Source organism: Tachyglossus aculeatus, chromosome 2 (genome assembly GCF_015852505.1).
Source record: "Tachyglossus aculeatus isolate mTacAcu1 chromosome 2, mTacAcu1.pri, whole genome shotgun sequence".
Lineage (NCBI taxonomy): Eukaryota > Metazoa > Chordata > Mammalia > Monotremata > Tachyglossidae > Tachyglossus > Tachyglossus aculeatus.
This window is the reverse complement of record NC_052067.1, coordinates 47437247-47458021: the sequence shown is the minus strand read 5'-3', so window position 1 is coordinate 47458021 and position 20775 is coordinate 47437247. Positions and strand designations below refer to the sequence as shown.

At 45.2% G+C, this 20775-nt stretch overlaps 1 protein-coding gene across 1 annotated transcript in view; it reads left to right on the top strand.

Annotated features, from left to right (window-relative positions):
- Positions 1 to 19807, top strand: part of DPY19L1 (dpy-19 like C-mannosyltransferase 1) — a 114647-nt gene extending 94840 nt beyond the window's left edge. Inside the window, exons 17-22 of the mRNA XM_038761986.1 lie at positions 55 to 79; positions 4312 to 4431; positions 7195 to 7369; positions 8332 to 8431; positions 11078 to 11203; positions 17236 to 19807. Of these exons, the coding sequence (XP_038617914.1) occupies positions 55 to 79; positions 4312 to 4431; positions 7195 to 7369; positions 8332 to 8431; positions 11078 to 11203; positions 17236 to 17392 (703 nt within the window). The 3' untranslated portion in view covers positions 17393 to 19807. The remainder of the gene's footprint in view (positions 1 to 54; positions 80 to 4311; positions 4432 to 7194; positions 7370 to 8331; positions 8432 to 11077; positions 11204 to 17235) is intronic.
- Positions 19808 to 20775: the final 968 nt, after the last annotated feature.

Sequence of the window (20775 nt, the reverse complement as noted above, 5' to 3'; positions counted from 1 at the left end):
CATTTTACAATCCTGCTTTAGCAATATGTTTTGTGTTTTTGTTTTTTTTCACAGAAAACAAAATTTTGATCGTGGAGAGGTATGATTTTTTTTTTTTAACTTACATTTTCCATTTAACCCAAAATCTGTGTGAGGATTTTGCTGGGGCCTCAGAGGGTAAGAGCCTGGTTGCAGGGGAATGGACTTGCCTCCCTTCCCCTCCCCCACCAATTTGAGGGAGTGGAACAGAGAGGGAAAGCTTCCCAAGGTTTTCCCTGCATCTACTCCAAAACAGTCAAACAAACAAAGAAAAAGTAGGGGGTTCAAAACTCTTTGGGCCTTCACAAGTTCTGTTAGACTTGAAACAGACTTCTAGACTGTGAGCCCACTGTTGGGTAGGGACTGTCTCTATATGTTGCCAACTGGTACTTCCCAAGCGCTTAGTACAGTGCTCTGCACACAGTAAGCGCTCAATAAATACAATTGATTGATTGATTGATTAGCTTTTCCCTTCCCCATGATTTCTAATTATTCTCTCACCTTTTCCTATTTCCAAACAACTAGCCCCTGCCTGAAGCACTATGCAGAATTCGCATACACCAATGAAATCAATCAGTGATATTTATTGAGCTTTAACTATGCATAGAGCATTGTATTAAGCTTTTGGGAGAGTACAGTGCAACAGAGGTGGTAGACACGTTCACTGTCCTCAAAGAGCTTACAGGCTAGATGGGGAGATAACAATAATAATAATAATGATAACATTTATTAAGCACTTACTATGTGGAATGCAAAGTGATCAGGTTGTCCCACGGCGGGCTCACAGTCTTAATCCCCATTTTACAGATGAGGGAACTGAGGCACAGAGAAGTTAAGTGACTTGCCCAAAGTCACACAGCTGCCAATTGGCAGAGCTGGGATTTGAACCCATGACCTCTGACTCCAAAGCCCGGGCTCTTACCACTGAGCCACACTGCTTAATATTAATATAAATAAATGAGAAGCACAGTGGCCTAGCGGATAGAGCTCGGGCCTGGGAGTTAAAAGAACTTGGGTTCTAGTCTTGACTCTGCGACTTGTCTGCTGTGTGACCTTGGGCAAGTCACTTACCTTCTCTGTGCCTGTTACCTCATCTATAAAAATAAGAATTAAACCCCATGTGGGACATGGACTGTGTCCAACCCGATTAACTTACATCTGCCCCAGGGCCAGGAACTTAGTAAGTGCTTAATAAATACCTTAAAAATGAATTATGGATACTAACATAAGAACAGTGGGGCTGAAGGCGGGGTGAATATCAAGTGCTCAGAGATCAGCATAGGCGATGCAGAAGGGAGAGGGAGTCGAGAAAATTGGGCCTAATAGGGAAAGGCCTCTTGGAGGAAATGTGACCTTAATAAGCGGTGTGTTCTAATGGAAAGAGCACAGTCCTGGGAGTCAGAGGACCTGGGTTCTAATCCTGCCTCTGCTGCTTGTCTGCTCTGACCTTGGCCAAGTCACCTAACTTCTCTTTTCCTGTCACCACATCTGAAAAAAGGGGGTTAAGACTTTGAACCCCATGTGGGACGTGGATCGTGTCCAACCTGATCTTATATCTACCTCAGTGCTTCGTATACTACCTGGCACGTAGTAAGAGCTTAACAAATACCATTAAAAAAAAAAATACAGCTCTGAAGGTGGGGAGAGTGGTGGTCTGGCATATATGGAGGGAGCGGGAGTTCCTGGCCAGAGCAAGGCCGTGGGAAATGGGTCAGTGGTGAGAAAGACGAAATTGGGGCACAGTGAGCAATCTGGTGTGAGAGGAGCAAAGTGTGCAGGCTGCGCTGTAGTGGGAGCTAGATAAAAAGACAAAACGAGGACAGAGTGGCCCACTGTCCTCTGTCTGTTTTTCCTTCCAGTCTGGCATGATTTCTTTTAGGGCCTGGGCACTTGATCCAACAGTCATTTTTACATTTAAACTGTGCATTATGGTCTGCAGTGTTTAGAGCTTGTTTGAGAAGCCCTTGTTTTCAAAGGGAGAATTTGTTTAAAGAAAGGTCTCCATTCTCTTGGTGCCAAGAAGTTCCAAGAAGCTCAAAGGCAGAAATGCTTAAATTTGAATACAAGCATCCCACTGACTATCCCTTGCCACGCAGGCTGGGAGAATGTGGGCTGTGGGACCCACGGCTGTTTCCAGTCTAATTTTCATCAACCAGCCCGGCATTTTCCCATTGCCAGAATGCCTTCATCCTCCACCATGGCAGGCATTAGGGAGCCTGGATAGCGTGTGGCTAACGAGAGGGAGAAGGAAAAACAAGGGACAGCCCCAGTGGTTTTTTGGGGTGGGTTTTTTTGTTGTTTTTTATAGTATTTGTTAAGCATTTACTTTACACCAGGTACTTTTCTAAGCCCTGGGATAGATACAAGCTAATCAGGTTGGACACAGTCCGTGTCCCATGTCCCACAATCTTAATTGCCATTTTGCAGATGAGAGAACTGAAGCCTAGTGAAGTTAAGTGCCTTGCCCAAGGTCACACAGCAAACAAGTGGTGGAGTTGGAATTGGAACCCAGGTCCTTCCGATTCCCAGGCCCGTAATCTAACATAGTGCTTGGGTTTAGCGAATGCAAAAGACAGCAGCCGTAACATACTGCTCCCACCTTTGGAATACCTTTATCGTTTGGCTCAGGTAGATTCCAGTAGGCTGGTTTGTTCTGTTGAACTAAAACTAAAGCCTCTAAAGACTCTCATTACCTTACCATTAGAGCCTAACGTCCCCAAATAATTTCCTCTGTCTCACATCTTTCAAATGCCAGGACCAATTTTATGCAATGCAAGTTTGTGTTTAAAAGTTATGCAGAGTAGGCTCAGGGTAAACTCTCACATCTCATTCCACTTTGGTGAAGCTCTTTTTGATCAGAGAACTTGTATCCAATTTTGCTGTTTTCTATTCATAACATCATGCACTAAAATAACACGTGTCAATCTAATGTGTCAGGCTGTTTGGAATACTAATATTGCTTTTCTTAACATTTGAGAGTAGAAATAAACTAGGATACGAGTTCCCCGATTGTATTTATTGGGCGCTGATTGTGTGCGGAGCACTGTACTAAGCGCTAAGGAGAGTACAGTATAGGAGAGTTTCTAGGCATGTTTCCTGCCCTCAGTGAGCTTACATTCTAGATGGGAAGACAGACATTAATATAAATAAATAAATTACGTGTGTGTACACAAGTGCTCTGGGGCTGAGGGTGAGGTGAATAAGGGGTGTAAGTCCAAGTGCAAGGGTGATGCAGAAGGGAGTGGGAGAAGAGGAATTGAGGGCTTAGTCAGGGAAGGCCTTTTGGAGGAAATGTTTCGTCAGTAAGACCAAGAAGGTGGGGAGAGTCACTGTTGGATGTAAAGAGGGAGGACGTTCCAGGCCAGAGACAGAATGTGGCAAGAAGTTGGCAGGGAGGTACATGAGAATGCAGGTAAGGTCTGAGGGGGCAAAGTGGCTAATGGCATCAAAAATTAGGAAATGCCATTTTAATGATTAGGAAAATAATTCTCTACCTTTTACTGACCTCAGTATGGCTCTGTGCTGGTAGGACTTTATATTCCCTGTGCTTTCCCCCGTGGCAGTTCCTGGGTTTTGAACAAGTTTATTAGATGTGACCTTTTTAATCGAACGTCATCCCTTTCTGATTTGTCTTACCTAAAGTGTGATTAGTTAAATAGAGAAATCAGTCTTCTAAGAACACCAATTATCTAATTATGATTAATCACATCTAATACCATAAATATGAAAGTGTGGCTGAAGATTTTGAAATACATTAAAATCTCTGAGACCTCTGCATTTGTCATAAATATTTGAAAAATCAATTTTGGACCGTTTTACTTTGTGAAAGTGCAGATTGCTCTTGCTTTTCCCCCGGGAAATACTTTCCATAATCCAAAAAAATGGCCGTTTTCCTAATTGGTTATTTTAAGCATGAATATTTTATGCCTTTCAAGTATATTTAATTTCACTTGAATTTTAATGCCAAAGATTGTTATTTTATGTGGTTCTTTTCTTATCTTAAGATCGTTTGTACTATTCATCTTTTCATTGTGAAAACAAATTTATTGGTTTCAGCTCACTTCCATATAACAAAACATAAGCTTCTCCTTTAGTGTCTTCTGTCTCTTCAAATGCTAGTGTAGATTTTATGTACTCTAAAAAGAAATGCTTCATTTTATAACATTCTTTTTGATATCAGTGGTCTATATTGCTATGTTAAAAGCTCTCAGTTTTGAAAATACTGATGACAGTTTGAAAAAAAACCAAGGGAAAACTCCCGTTTTGCCGTGTTTTCGTTCTGTGTTCTTGTAGCTGGTTTATCACGCGTTGCAGCTGCTGGCATATACTGCCCTTGGGATTTTAATAATGAGACTGAAACTCTTTCTGACGCCACACATGTGTCTCATGGCTTCCTTGATCTGCTCGAGACAGGTAAGACGAAACTCCCGGGGCTGCAGAGCCCGGCCTGGGGTGGGCCAGCCCGGTCATTACTGTCCCTTGTAGGAGAGGAGGGATGCAAGGGTTAGCCGACATCTCCGGGGGGTGGCCCAGCTGGTCAAGGGCTTCTGTGTGGATTCCTATGGATAATCCTGCCTGAAGCCGCAGGGGCATGCTGGCATAGGGACACCATTCTTTATCCTGGTTGGGCTCAAAAGTATTGTGGGGCTGAGGTCTCAAAGTGCTTAGTGGGTACACAGCCAAGATCATACTCGACGCAGAGGGGAGGGCAGATAGGGGAAATAAAGGTCTTGGTATGGGTTGGTCTCTTGGAGGAGCTGTGATTTTAGAAAGGTTTTAAAGGCGGAGAGAGTGGCAGACCGTCAGGCATGAAAGGGGAGGGAATTCCAGGCCCGAAGGATTATGTGGTCAGAGGATTGGTGGCAAGAGAGACAAGAGTGAGGTAGCGAGAATGGGTTGGTGGTAGAGGAGGAGAGCAGCGAGAGTAGGTCGGAGGGAGAGAGCTGACTCTCTTTAAAGCCAGTGGTGAAGAAAGTAACTCTCACACTATTCCTCTAATTATCTTGTTACCACTGTTGGAGAGACATATGGACGAATGGGACCATTGGTCTGATCCAGAAATAGCATGTCATGTTCTAGAAGGAAAGGACACTGAATTGGTCAGGGACTCTAGTTCCAGTCCTAGTATAAATAGTTGGTGGGGGCGGGGGATAACCTCACTTGGGCATGCTGGTTTGAAAGCATTTTCCCCCCTAGACTGTAAGCTCCTGTGGGCAGGGAACTTGTCTGTTAATTCTGTTTATTGTACTCTCCCATGAGCTTAGTATAGTGTTCTGCGAATAGCACTCAGTAAATACCACTGATTGACTGATTCCACGGCACCTTCCCCCACAGCTGTAAAACGTCCACAAACTGCTTCTTGAAGCTTGATGGTGCCAAGGACCTTTTCTTGCAGAAAAGTTCCTTGGACTGTCAGCACCCAGGCTGGCTGGAATGTCAGATTGGAATAGGGGCAGGAGTGAGCGCAGGGAGTGAGATTCCTCAGTGAGGTTAATCTTGCAACCTGAGACAGGAGCTGTGAGCTGCTGTTTGGCGGTGACCGGGCCAGGAACTCTCTTGTAGAAGAAACCTCTCCTTTAAGGAGCTTTCCCTGGCCAAGGAGTTTCCTCCCCTAGGGTGATGCTAATTCTTATGGAGCCCAGTTATGGTTCAGCCAGTTCCCCATTCCCAGTGAGAAAGGCAGCAGCTGCCACAGAAACAAAGCCCAGAGGCCTAGTTGATAAAACAAGGGCTAGGAGTCAGGAATGTTGGGCTCTCTAGTTCCAGGCCTGCCATGTGACCTTGGGCGAGTTACTTTACTTCTCATGATCCCGGTTTTCTCATCTGAAAATGAGCATAAGATAGATTTTGAGCCCTGTGTGGGGCAGGGACCATGTCCTGTCTGATATCCTTGTATCTACCCTAATGCTTATCATATAGTGAGGACTTAGTAAATACCATAATTATTATTCTAAGGGTAGGGAGGTGGGAAGAAAAGAATGAAAAACTGTTAGTGATCTCATACCTCCAAATTTAGTCAGCATGACAAATGGGATTTTCTTGGTTCAAAACGCTTCCATAGCAACAGGCCGCATGTGTCCTTTTGTTTAGGTCAGCTCTAACTACCATAATACACCGATTCTGCTCCAAGCTGCACCCATTGGGTTCAGACCCCTCCCGCTGTCATTTTAGCCCTGTTCTCTGGCAGAAACATTCCCTCGACCCTTCACTTAAGCTACACTTCTGTTTCTGGTTCCCTCTGCCCAGTTCACCAGTCATAAAAACCCAAATCATGCTATATTGGATCATACCAGTGCCATATCTGGCCCCGTCTTACAGCGCTTAGTTCAGTGCCTGGCACATAGTTAAGCGGTCAACAAATACCAATTACCATCATTATTAATAGCGATATCCAAGAGCTCTTGGAGGAACAGTAGCCCCTCTGGATGTCCATCCTTGTGATCTGTACCCTCTGGGAACTTGATATTCACCCCACCCTCAGCCCTCAGCACTTTTTGTATATAACCATAATTTATTTATATTGATGTCTGTGTCCCCCTTTAGACTCTGAGCCTGTTGTGGGTAGGGAAAGCGTCTTCCAACTCTGTTGTATTATACTCTCCCAAGCACTCTATTTACAGTTAGTGCTCAATAACTACTTTTGATTGATTGGCAAGGGATCTCCCACCTAAAATCCCTCAATTCTCAGCCTGCCATAGGATATCTATCTAACCCCTTTTGGAGCCTCCTAAAATCTCGGATTAACCGCTCATCTATGAATTTAGCCAAACCCATCTTGAACCTGTTGAGGTTTTCTCCCGGCCCAATGCCCTTGGAAACCGAATCCAGATGTTGGCCACTCGTGGAGGGAGGAAGTGTTTCCATTGGTTTTGAACCTATCAACTTCAAGTTATAAAATAACTGCGGTATTTAAGGGCTTACTTTATGCCCAGCACTAAGCTAAGCGCTAGGGTCAATACAGGATAGTCTGATCCCCCATGGGGCTTGCAGTCAGGAGGGAGAATAGGTGTTGAATCCCCATTTTATAGATGAGGAAACAGAGGTATAGAGAAGTGACTTGCCTAACACAGCAGGGAGGATTAGAACCTGGGTCCTTTGACTCCCAGACTCCTTTTTCTACTAGTCCACACAGCTTTCCACATCCGAGTGATAAATGAATGATTTCCTTTATTCCAGTTGTTTGGATGGCTCTTGTGTAAGGTGCCCCCTGCAACAGTTGTGGTGGCCATGCTGACGGTTATGTCCATTCAAGGTTCTACAAACCTCCAGAGCCAGTGGAATATCATAGGGGAGTTTAGTAACGTGCCCCAAGAAGAGCTTTTAGAATGGATCAAATTTAACACCAAGCCAGGTAAGATGTGTATCTCATTTTATGTTTTCTAAACCCCATTTTGAATCCTAGAGCTGAAAGGATCTTTCCTACTTCCAGCCACTACCTGCAGGTGCTTATTTCCATGGAGACCCTTTTTGCCCCTTCCTGGACAGTATTCCCACCACCCCTTTCCTCTTAGGAACTTTGCTTACCCTAGCAATTGTTAGGTGGGGTTCGGCAAGAGCTGAATTATTAAGCTTAAGCCATCATCTGGGATCCAGGTTACCCCCAATTTAAAAGCATCAAGAAAACCAGACTTTCCAAAACAATTCTGCAAACGTACCTTTTGCCAGAGTCCAAGACCGGCCTTCCTGATAATGATAATAATAATAATAACATGAGCCAGGTACTCTGCCCATTGTTGGGTAGGGACCATGTCTATATGTTGCCTATTGGTACTTCCCAAGTGCTTAGTACAGTGCTGTGCACACAGTAAGCGCTCAATAAATACGATTGAATGAAAATGAATGAATATAAGCAAATTGGGTGGGACAAAGTCCGTGTTCTACATGGGGCTCACAGTCTCAATCCCCATTTTACAGGTGAGGTAACTGAGGCCTAGGGAACTTAGGTGACTTGCCCAAGGTCACACAGCGAGGGCATTGGCAGGATTAGAACCCATGACCTTCTGGCTCCCAGTCCCATGCTCTTATCCACTACTCCATGCTGACTGTGGAGTTTCTTTCCCTATCTTATTGCTCAAGAAGGTTAAATATACTAGAGAGTTCATCGAAAACTACTACTACTAAGAATTATTGTTGTGGTCATTTGTTAAGCACTTAACAACGGTACCAAGCGCCCTACTAAGAAATGGGGCAGATAGGAGTTAATCAGGACACAGTTCCTGTCCTAGATGGAATTCCTTGCTTTAAATGAAATGATTCAAACACAGAAAGGAGGTCACTTCCGTTTTCTCGTAAAGCATTGCCCCTGTTTTCCAGATGCGGTATTTGCAGGCGCCATGCCCACCATGGCAAGCGTGAAGCTCTCTGCTCACCGACCCATCGTCAACCACCCGCACTACGAGGATGCAGGCCTGAGGTCAGTGTGGTATTTCTGGGTGGACACAATTAGTTCTTATTTTGAAACTGCCAGTTCTGGCTTGGGGATTTCAGCTGGAAGTGGTCCAGGAAGCAGCGGAATGCCTTTGGTCCATCTCTTTCTCATTGTGGTGATGTTGATTCAACCAGACTTTAAATTGAGAAGCAAGAAGCAATTGAAGCAGCGTGGCTCAGTGGAAAGAGCCCGGGCTTGGGAGTCAGAGGTCATGGGTTCTAATCCCGGCTCCGCCGCTCGTCAGCTGTGTGACCTTGGGCAAGTCACAACTTTTCTGTACCTAACCTTCCTAATCTGTATGGTGAGGCTTGTACAGGAGAACAGGAGTGAGGCCTGTTCTCACTCCTACTTAGACTGTGAGCCCTGTGAGGCACAGAGACTGTGACCAACCTGATTATGTTGTACCTACCCCAGCATATAGTAACTACTTAAATACCACAATTATAAATCCATCACGTAAAATGTGATGCTGAAGAGCTGGCATTCTTTTCTTGTTTTAGGGTCAATTTCATCCGTCACAGAACCATCTGGTATATTTGAACAAGATACTTGCCAGTTTGAGAAGTGATACATACCCCTAAAATTAGGCTTAAATTATGTTTCTTAGTCCTTATCTTAATAATAATAATAGTAATAATAATGGCATTTGTTAAGTCCTCTGGCTTCCACTCCTGTGACCTGTCTGCTAAGCCACAATGCTTCACCATTGTCACAGTTTGGTATGAAACACTAGTTGTGGTACTTGTTTTCTGCTTCGTATTTGCCAGGCGCTATACTAAGCCTGGGGTAGGTACAAAGTAATTGGGCCACAGTTTCTGGCCCAAGTAGGGCTCACAATCTTGATCTCCATTTTACAGATGAGGTAACTGAGGCACAGAGAAGTGACCTGCCCAAGGTCACAAAGCAGTCAAGTGACAGAGCTGGGATTAGAATCCATGTCCTCTGACTCCCAAGGCTGTGCTTTTTCCCCTAGGCCATGCTGCTTCTCTTAGTTTTCTTCAAGCTGATTTAAGTATAAGCACAGTTCTACCGGAAGAGAAGTACAGTGAGTACTAAGTCCAGTTTGATTCCAAAGGCTTCATATAGCCATGGTGAAAGATACATATAAGAATGGAGAAGCTGGAATTAGGCTTTTTTTCCAGTTTTGTGGGAAATCCTCTTCAACCTACAATGTTGTGAGCATTGCAAGAGACAGTCTAAGGCTTCTTCATAATTGCTGTTCTCCCGGTTCCTTTATGACCATCTTTTTGAAATGATCAGGTCATCTTGTCCATTTCTGGTTGTCAGTCTTATTTTACCCCAAGGATGATTCTCTCACTCCCTTGCTGCATGACGGCTGTTTTCCCCAAAGACTTTTGCCTACCTTAAATTTGTATAGCAAGTACCCCAACACTTCAGAGCATTTTGAAGTCAAGAAGGCCTCAGGTTGCCATCGTTCGGAGCAGAGGTGATGGGGGTGCCAATGGTGGAGTTGGGTGACTGTCAGGTTCTCTTCTGCATGATAGTCTCCGACGATCTGGTATTAGGGGCTCACCCTGCTGCTGGTATCCAAGTCTTCCCAAGTCGGAGCAGGGGCTGTTGGGCATCTGGTTAACATGGCAGGGATGGAGACAACTTTCTTATAGAATCCAAAGCTGGGCTCCGCAACCTTTTGTGCGGAAGAGCCTAAAAAGATGAAACCTTATAGGAGTCGGCGCATGGAGAGCCAGAAATGCAATTTATACCTCCTCGAGTAACACATGATGACCTTGTGATGTGTGAAAGCACCGCACAGCTACTTCCTAGCTATCGGGCTTCCTTCCAGTGGGGAGATGAAGGTGGGAAGGAGGGAGATTGGGGGTGGTGTGGATGAGACTATCGCTAGCCAGCGGCTTTTCGGAACTAGCAAGGGAAGGAGAAGGCGGGGTTCTGCAGGCCATATGAGGAAACTCCACTCATGTTAATGCTGGAAGGAGAAACTGAACGTAGAAAGGCTGGGGCATGTGGTACAGCATGTGTTTACCAAATCTCTTGTCTGTTCTAGAGAGAGAGAGATAGAGAGGAGAGAGAACATGGCCCAGGTCGGGGTGGGACCATGGAAGTTCACTTGGTTGAATGGGTTGGTGGGTGTCGGTCTCCTTCCCTATCCTTCTCAGCTTGGCTGGCCCACTTCCAGGCTGCCACAGGCCCGTGTGTAGAGGAAGAAGACAGAGAGCAATTTGCGCTCCCCTGTCATTGGGTAAGGAGTTGCAGCTCCTTCTTGGTTTCCCCTTGCCCCTTTCCCACTCAGAGGGACAGGGTGAGGCTGCCCGGTTGCTTCAATCAATCAATCAATTGTATTTATTGAGCGCTTACCGTGTGCAGAGCACTGTACTAAGCGCTTGGGAACTACAAGCTGGCAAAAAGCTTCCTGCATAGCTTTTTGCTCTGGAGGTTTAGCCAACGGCATCACCCTTATAGTGCCCATGATCCCCCAAACCTGGACTCCAGGACTTATATCTGCCCTTCACCGGACAGAGAAGTTACTCAGTTGAGTTGCTTGCCTCACCTCCCCAGGCTGGGCTTAATTCACTCCTTTCTTCACCACTTTGCATGCCTTTAATCTGAATTCATTTGAAAATCTTTTGATTTTCTTTTTTTTTTTCTTGAAAGGGCTAGAACGAAAATAGTTTATTCCATGTACAGCAGAAAGCCTGCACAAGAAGTGAAGCAAAAGTTGTTAACGTTGGGCGTGAATTACTACGTTTTAGAAGAATCCTGGTGTGTCAGGCGAACCAAGTGAGTGCTCAGTTATTCTGTATTTGCATTGGCCTGGCCAGGCTTGAGTGGGTTCCATCCTGACAGCCAGGGATCTATTCTGATGAAATCCCCTTCCCTGGGGATGCTTCAAGTCCAAGAGGAAATCCAGGGCTCTGCCCCCTCCCAAGCCAGCTCCTTGCTGCTGCCTATGCCGACTCCACTGCACTGCAGGGAAACAAATGAGGTTTGTTTCCCAGCTGCAGCAAGAAACAGATCCAATTTTTGCTGAAAAAATCAACTCATCCATCAAACAGTGGTATTTGTTGAGTGCTTACTTTGTGCAGAACACTGTAATAAGGGCTTGGGAGAGCATCATATAACAGAGTTCGTAGACACGTTCCCTGTCCACAAGGAGCTTACAGTCTAGAGGGGGAGACAAACATTAACATAAATAAATTATAAATAGATATGTATATATGTATATATGTTTGTACATATTTATTACTTTATTTATTTATTTATCTTGTACATATCTATTCTATTTATTTTATTTTGTTAGTATGTTTGGTTTGTTCTCTGTCTCCCCCTTCTAGACTGTGAGCCCACTGTTGGGTAGGGACTGTCTCTATGTGTTGCCGACTTGTACTTCCCAAGCACTTAGTACAGTGCTTTGCACACAGTAAGCGCTCAATAAATACGATTGATTGATTGATTGATTAGATAAGAATGTAAATGCTGTGGGGTTGAGGGCCAGATGAATATCAAGGGCTTAAAGAGTAGAGATTGAGTCACATAGGCGATATAGAAGGGAGGAGGAATAGGGGAAAAACCTCTTGGAGGAGATTTGAGTTGAATAAGGATTTGAAGGTGGAGAGAGTGGGGGTCTGGCATATATGACAGGGGAAGGAGTACCAGGTCAGAGGGTGATGGTGAGCAAGGGATTGGTAGTGAGATGAATGAAATAGTTGTACAGTGAGTAAGCTGGCATCAGTGAAGCAAAGTGAGCATTGTGGGAAGGAGATCAGGGAGTTAAGACGGAAGGGGATGATCTGATTGATGCTTTAAAGCTGATGGTAAGGAGTTTGAGACAGGTGGATGGGCAACTATTGAAGGTTCTTGAAGAGTGGAGAAACATGGACTGAATGTTTTAGAAAAATGATCAGGGTAGCTGTGTGAAATAAAGACGGGAGAGACAGGAGGCAGGGGTGTCAACGAGGAAGCTGATGCAGTAGTGAAGGCAGGATGGGACGAGTGCTTGGATCAGCACAGTAGCAGCTTGGAAAGGAAAGGGTGGATTTTAATGATGTCGGGAAGGTAGAACCAACAGGATTTGGTGATGAATTGAATATGTGTCTTGAATAAGAGAGGTGAGGATAATGCCAAGGTAACAGGCTTGTGAGGTAGGGTGGAATCGCCAGGTTGATGGGCTCATTTTTTATACTGCTTTATTTTTCCTCAGTTTACAGTTCAAATGTGAGGTTTTTTTCATAAGGTTCTGCAGTGCATAAAGGATTTTACATCCAGTATATCAGGAAACAGAAATGTTGAGCTGGATATTCAGTGCAGAGGCACTGTGACATTCTGTCAATTCAGTCATGATAAAGTGTTTCTAAAGAAGGTTCTATTTTAGGTTCTTGGAACAAACTGCCATCCAGCACCAAAAGAAAGTTAATTGCTGGGGAAATCATAAGCCTGCATCTTGCTGTTTCAAATTAACAAGGATAAAAAAATCTGATGTTCCAGATTTAGATACACATTAATCTTTTCAATCGATCAATGGTATTTGAGTGCTCACTGTGTGCAGAGTGTTTTTACTCTTATCTTCTTTATTGCCAACAAATAGCAGGAGTTAAATTTATTAAAGTCTTTCTCCTCCTGCCCTGAGCCATGAGGTCACTTGAACTCTCCCATCCTTCCCATCAGTATCTCCAGAGGAGATCTTCTGCCTCTTCTCAAAAGCCACCCCTTCCACCTGCGCATCTGTCCCCATTCCTTCGCACCTTATCAAAACTCTCACCCTTTCTCCCCCCTTCTGTCACTAGCAGCCATCTTCAACTGTTTGCTTCCCAACGGCCTCTTCCCCACTGCTTTCAAACATGCCCGTGGCTTCCCAATCCTAAAAAAAATCCTCCTTTGACCCCATAGCTCCCTCCAGTTACGGCCCCATCTCCCTCCTACCTTTCCTCTCCAAACTCCTTGAGTGAGTTGTCTACACTCGATGTCTTAAATTTCTCTCCTCCAATTTTCTTCTTGACTCCCTCCAATCTGGCTTCAGTCCCCTTCACTCCATAGGAGCTGCCCTCTCAAAGGTCACCAGTGATCATCTTCTGCCAAATCCAACGACCTCTACTCCATCCTAATCCTCCTCGACCTCTCAGCTGTCTTCGACATGGTGGACCACCCCCTTCTCCTGAAAACGCTATCCAACCTTGGCTTCACTGACTCTGTCCTCTCCTGGTTCTTCTCTTATCTCTCTGGCCTTTCATTTTCAGTCTCCTCTGTGGGCTCCTCCTCTACCTCCAACCGTCTAACTGTGGATGTCCCTCAAGGTTCAGTCTGTGTCCCCTTCTACTCTCCTTCTACACCCACTCCCTTGGAGAACTCATTCGCTCCCTTGGCTTCCACTGTCACCTCTATGTGGATGATACCCAAATCTCCATCTCCAGCCCTGATCTCACTCCCTCTCTGCAGTCTCGCATTTTCTCTTGCTTTCAAGACATCTCTATCTCTGTGTCCTCCCATCACCTCAAGCTTAACATGTCCAAAACCGAACTCCTTGTCTTCCCAACCAAACCCTGTCCTCCCGCTGTTTCCCGTCACTATCCATCCTTTCTGTCTCACAAGTCCATAACTTTGGTGTTATCCTTGACTCCTCTTTCTCATTCCACCCATATATTCAATTCATCACTAAATCCTGTTGGTCCCACCTTCCCAACATCGCTAAAATCCGCTCTTTTCTCTCCATCCAAACTGCTGTCACGTTAATGCAGTTGCTCATCCTATCCCATGTGGATTACTGAATCAGCCTTCTTGCTGACCTCCCAGCCTCCTGTCTTGCCCCACTCCAGTCCATACTTCACTCTGCTACTCTCCTTCTACAACCTAGCCTGCACACCTCGCTCCTCTAAAGCTAACCTTCTCACTGTGCCTCGATCTCATCCATGTCACCGCTGACCCCCTAGCTCACGTCCTGCCTCTGGCCAGGAATGCCCTCGCTTTTCAAATCTGACAGATAATTACTCTTCCCCACTTCAAAACCTTTTTGAAGGCACTTCTCCATGAGGCCTTCCTAGACTAAGCCCCTCCTTTCCTTTTCTCCCACTCCCTTCCGTGTTGACCTTACTTGCTCCCATGGTTCTTCCCCACTCCAAGACCCACAGCACTTATGTCCATATCTGTAACTTATTTGTAGTGATGTCTGCCTCTCCCCTAGACATTAAGCTTGTTGTGGTTAGGGAATATGTCTGTTTATTGTTCTATTGTATTCTCCCAAGCTCTTAGTAGAATGCTTTGCACACAGTAAGTGCTCGATAAATACGATTGAATGAATGAACTAGTAAATTCCAGATACAGAGCTCGTAAAGACAGTCAGTAGTCGAATGGCTTAGGTGTAGCCGACTCACCCAAGCAAGGTTTCTACATGGAGCATGTCCCCAAGGTTAACAGCTACCTCCTGAACTGACCGAGCCTCTATGACCAAAGCATGCTCATCCCCCTGGGCTGGTCCCTGGAGGGAGCATCTTTACAGTTGTGTGCCAGCCGCGCCTTTCAGAGAGCTAATGAACCAAGATGGGTCCACCCACCAGTTTCTCATAGAGTTATGGTCTGTGGGGATGAGGGACAGCAGGCTTGGATTAGGGGGAGTAAATGATGGGCAGGGGAGACCCACAGAGAGAGCTCATCTTCTCCTAGCCCCCCGTCCGCCTCCGCCTTTCAGGGGCACAGACACTCTAAAGAGCAGCAGGAGAGGCAGTACCTTTGTCCCAGAAATTCCAGCAGCCCATCTGGAAGAGGATTCCTACAGGGCTCAGGCCAGCCGAGAAGAGCAGGTGTTCCCATATGCTGCAGTCAGTAGCATCGTCTGAAGCCACTGTGTGGCTTTCTTTTTAGTGGTATTAAGCACTTACTATATGCCATGCACTGTGCTAAGTATTTGGGTAGATGCAAGGTAATCAGATTCGACATAGTCCACATCCCCCATAGGGCTCCCAGTCTTAATCCCCATTTTACAGTTGTACTAACGGAGACACAGAGAAGTTAACTTATCCAAGGTCACGCAACAGACAAGCTGGGATTAGAATCTAGGTCCTTTGACTCGCAGGCCTGTGCCCCTTCCATTGCGCTTAGCACAGTGCTTTGCACATAGTAAGTGCTTAACAAATACCATCATTATTATTATTATTATTGGGCCACGCTGTTTCCAAGCAGATATCTGAGGTATGACATTAAAATTACTCTGTGTGGGTGTGGGCTCACTCCTTCATCCTGTCTGGGCCAACCTGAATGACCCTTTCCCAATCCCAGCCGGATAGCCATGCCCTGTGCCATGGGTAGGACCTGGCCTCGTTGTGATGCTCAGGCCCCTGGCCGGGGGCGAAGTCTCAGCCAATGAAAACATTTCCCAGGCTGGCTGTGAGCTCAAGCTTGCCCTATTTCCGTCTCTGCCCCCGTAGGATATAAGCTCCTTGGAGGCAGGGATCTTGCCTACAAACCGTATTGTACTCTCCCACATGCTTAGTACAGTGCTCTGCACACAGTTAAGTACTCAAATACCATTGATTGATGGGGCAAAGCCCCTTTCCAAGCCACCCCTAAGAGGTGGAGTCTCTTTTTTTCCCCAAAGGACTGATGTGCGGCTAGACTCCCTGCAGGTAGATGATCTCAATACAACCTATTTTGAAAGCTGCCTGTGGTTACCCGGAATGCAGACACATAAAGGAGAGACAGTTTAGTGCTCAGTAACACGGACGTCCGGCAAACTGGCTTCAGAAATGGTGTTGGCTGAAAGCAGACTATTCATTCGCAACAGAGAAACCGTAAACCAAATTCAAAGCCCAGCTGTGAGCACTGTCCGCTTCGATTACTTTCAGTGCGAGGTAACAGCAATTAAAGTACCAGGAAGGGAAGGGGATGTTGCTAAGATTGGAAACCGCATAGAAGCAACCTTCAGTGCACATGCTGTTTCTCATTCTTTTCAAACTGCATGTTTTTGCCTACAGAGACAGCCCAGAAAATGGGGTTTATGTTGCAGTCGTGGACCAAGAAGTTGGCTCAGCAATTTTGGAGGAACTGATATAGAAATTTTGCTGTTCTAAAAACCACTCATTCTCTATCCGTAAAGACTAAGCGTGTCTGCAGGCAGATTGGGGAAGTCATGGCAATAAAAATCTCAGAGAGTAATTGAAGTGGACAGTGTCCAAAGCTGTGCCTTGAATTTGGATTTACAGTTTCTCTGTGTACTGAATGGTCACTAGACAAAGTCCACAGCCTCTGTTTTCAACCAACCGTGCTTCTGAAGCCAGTCTGCTGGCCGTCCACGTTACTGAGCGCTGAACTGCTTCTTCTTAGTGTATCTGCATTCAGGAACTACCACATAGTATTTCTAGGGCTAAGGATATGAACATTCTTTTAATGTTCTCCAGCCTGGGGGCTATGTGAAGCTCTAGCCCTAGGACCAGCATGGCTACTAGATTTTACCCTTGGTGAGTGGGAGGGGGCCAGGATAATAATAATCGTGGTATTTGTTTAGCGCTTTCTATGTGCCAGGCACTGTACTAAGTGCTGGGCTGGCTACAAGCAAATTGGGTTGGACACAGTCCCTGTCCCATGTGGGGCTCTTTGAGAAGAGCAGGTATCAAAGTGTGTCTAGGAAGCATCACCTGGGCAGCATTCCACCTTTGTCCAAGAAAATATGGATTTTCCTGATGTTTGGAAACTCTGCCTTACAGTCTTAGCCTGCAGGAACTGGGTCTCCTGGGAATGGGACTGAGTTCAAAGCTCTGTACTTGACACTTTTTGTGGGGCCTGGGTGTGGTTTGGGGGATGTTTCACATTTGCTCCCGTTCCTTTAGGCCTGGATGCAGTATGCCTGAAATCTGGGATGTGGAAGACCCTTCCAATGCCGGCAAAACTCCACTCTGTAACCTGTTGGTCAAAGATTCACGGCCACACTTCACTACAGTGTTTCAGAACACCGTTTACAAAGTCCTGGAAGTCTCGAAAGGCTGATCCTCCGCTTATCTCTGCTGCCTGAAGAATTTTGGTAAAAACTGCGATGAAGCATTTATTCCAAGGACTCATGAATTGATTGTTTTCCTTCAAGTCCTAAAACTTTTTTTAGAGGAAACCGTTTCTAGACGGAACACTTTTTAAGGAAGTCTTTCACTTGTGCAAAGTACTTACTCTTATGTCTCCCATCAGGTGTTCATTCCAGGTGCTCTTCAAGTGGTCACCTGTGTACCAGGTGCTGGTTAGCTACCCTTGGCCAAAAGATGAGGAAACATGAAATTGCCAGGTGAGGAAAATGGCCTCACCCAAGGAGTGGCAACTCTGGGAATCCCCTGGGACCACCTCCTGGAACTGCCAGCTTCCTGTTTGGGGGGCATTCTGGGCCTGCCTCTGAGCCTCGGGATCATCTCACTGTCCCAGAGTGTGCTTGTCTGGCACAAGATGTGTTGGTGCCTTCTATAATTGGGTTAAAATATGGGTTGGGAAGGAGATGGGGGCCACCGGCTAAGATGGGATATGTAGACATCTTTGCCCTGCATTATTCCTGACATTCCTCCCCATCCCCATATTGTTCCTGTACCACGCGGTACCCAAGTTCCCAAGAGGTTTACGACTCAGGTAAGCCAACATTTTGGGGCCGGGGGAAGTAGGATGGGGTGGTATGTGTCGAAAACACTTAGAGAAGAGAGCACCCTCTCCCCACCAGTGCTGTACCCCGGGTTCCTCCCCACATTCTGCCGTGGTGCCACTTCCCAGATATCTCTTCCCAACAGGCTTTGGGTCCATTGTTGGCTTGGTCCGAAGGTGGGGTTAGGGAACAGCATTTCTGGAGCGGCCAGGAGCGCTCTCTCTCTCGTCTTGTCCAGGTCAACTCATCTCCATGCAGCAGGGAGAGTCCCCTTGGGGGACTTTGCTGCTTACAGGGCAAGGTGTGTAGCCCCAAACATCTCCACCCGCTTCAATCCCTACGCCTGGCTCTGCCTTAGTGTAAGTGGTCCATAAATGCCCTGGCCTTTTGGTGTTCTGTAGGCTTTTCCTAAGCACCCGAGAAACCAGTGCACTAGGGAGGCGGTTTTCATGGCCATTCTTCAAGAGGCGGACTCTGCTCTCTGGGAAGTCTACTTTCTGGACGTTTTCCAAGGGGATCTTTCGTCACTGAAGAAAGTTAGGCTTTTGTGGGGGCAACATGCTGGAGGCCTTCCAGGCAAGTCAGGAACTTTATTAGTTTGAATGGTAAAAAGCATTTTTGACCAGTCTCATCCATAATACACAAGAGGAAAGGGATGTAGTTGGTTTGAATTACATTTTAACTTCCGAATGCAACCACAACAGCTTGGACCCCAGATGATATTTTTTCTATCTAATTATCCCACGATTATTTTCTTTCCCTTCTTAAACTAAACTGTAGCTCTCTAACGAGGTGAGAGCTAAACCATGCTTACGTATTTGAGGACTAGGACGATAGTTTGGGTAGAGAGAAGAGGAGGTAGTCTTATGTGAAATAATTTTTCTCTTCTTTCCACTCCTGTCCTTAGCCCCATTTTTTAAAACCTATTCTGAAGCCTTATTTTATTTGGCCTCTTTTTAGAGAGGTTAACTTTTATAAACTGTAACCAAAAAAACACAACTTCAGATAGTCCTTAAAAATGACCTTAGAAAATTCAGCTCAAATCTAAAAGCAAGCCACCACCTGATTCACACCGAAGAGGCTTTTAAATTTGTGCCCTTACATGGATGGTGTATTAATTTCCTGATTTCTAATGTTGTTGGTTCTAAACACTTTATAGCTGATACTAAGGTTTCGTTTCAGAAATTAATTCACTTAAATAGAATTTCCCATCTGGGCAAACCTATGAAAATGCCAATGTCGTTGTTATACGCACTGGCAAATGTTTAAAAGTAGTCTAGAAATGTGATTGAGAAGATTATTAAGTTTGTAACAGATGCATTTAACTCAGCCAGCAAGTTCTAAATTGCATTTTGAACTGGTTGGATACCGCACCCTAGAAGTATAAACTGCACATTCAGCCTTGGCTTTCTTTCAGGAGCAGGTGCGGTAGCTAGAAATACGTTTTAGGAGAGCATATCGAAGCAGTACAGTATTATCCAGCATATGATGCTCAGACAGTGTTACGGAATATTTTTTGTCTTAACTGTCAGGGTGGGGAGGAGATAGAACCTTAACATTTACCAAAACACCCCACAAACCAACATTTTGGACAATAAGGAAACTAGGCCATTAAAGGGCTTGAGCTTTGAAGGAGTATTTTTTTAAATGGTCATGAAATTCAACTATGAGAAGATGTAGTAGGGATAAAGTGTCACAGCACAAAAGTACTGTATTTTTATGGATTTTATGCCAGTTGTTTACATGTATTATGTAGGTTAAATAAATAAAAAGAGCCCGAAATTTTAGTATATTTTTCCTAGTTTTCTTTCCCCCCTCTCACCTTGCTTCTGAACCTGGTGACTCAGAGTGGGCTGGAAGCAGTGTGGGCCAGTGAATAGAGACTGGTGCTGGGAGTCAGAGGACCTGGGTTCCAAATCCAGCTCTGCAACTTGACCTGCTGTGTGACCTTGGGCCAATCACAACTTCTCTGTGCCTCAGTTTTTCATCTGTAAAATGGGAATGAAATACCTGTCCTCCTTCCTACTTAGACTGTGAGTCCTGTGTGGAACAGGGACTATTTCCAATCGAATTATCCCATATCTATACCATCCAAGTTCAGTAGAACAGTGCCTTGCATGTAGTAAGCGCTTAATAAATGCCACTATTATTATTACAGTGCTTGGCACATAACACGCCAGTGCTGTTACTTAAACATGGAAACACTTTCATTGTTACAGCTGCTGTCAACACATAGAAGATTATTAGTTACTCTGCAGCCAGTGGCTCGGGACCACGGAGATGCTGTTTACCATTCAAACCTGTCATTTAAGGACCTGTCATGTTTCTTCAGAAATGGCCTCAGGGAAGTGTTGGCTTTCAGTGTACTGGGTCTATATCCTGGATATGAGATCGAAAAAATGGATTCTTAAAATGTATTAATGGATACAAGGTTCTGCAAAGCAGTGGGACTTAGCAGAAAGAGCAAAGGGCCGAGAGACAGAAGGTCATGGCTTCTAATCCTGGCTCTGCTGTGTGACCTTAGGTAAGTCATTTCACTTCTCTGTGCCTCATTTCCTTATCTGTAAAATGGGGATTAAATCCTCCTCCTCTAATTTAGACTGACAGCCTCATGTGGGGCAAGAACTATGTCCAATCTGTTAATCTTTTATCCGCTTCAGCACTTAGTACAGTTCTTGGCCCATAGTAAGCACTCATGAACCATAGTTTAGAAGAATTGAACATTTTTCTGTAATGCTTGATCACTGAACGTTGA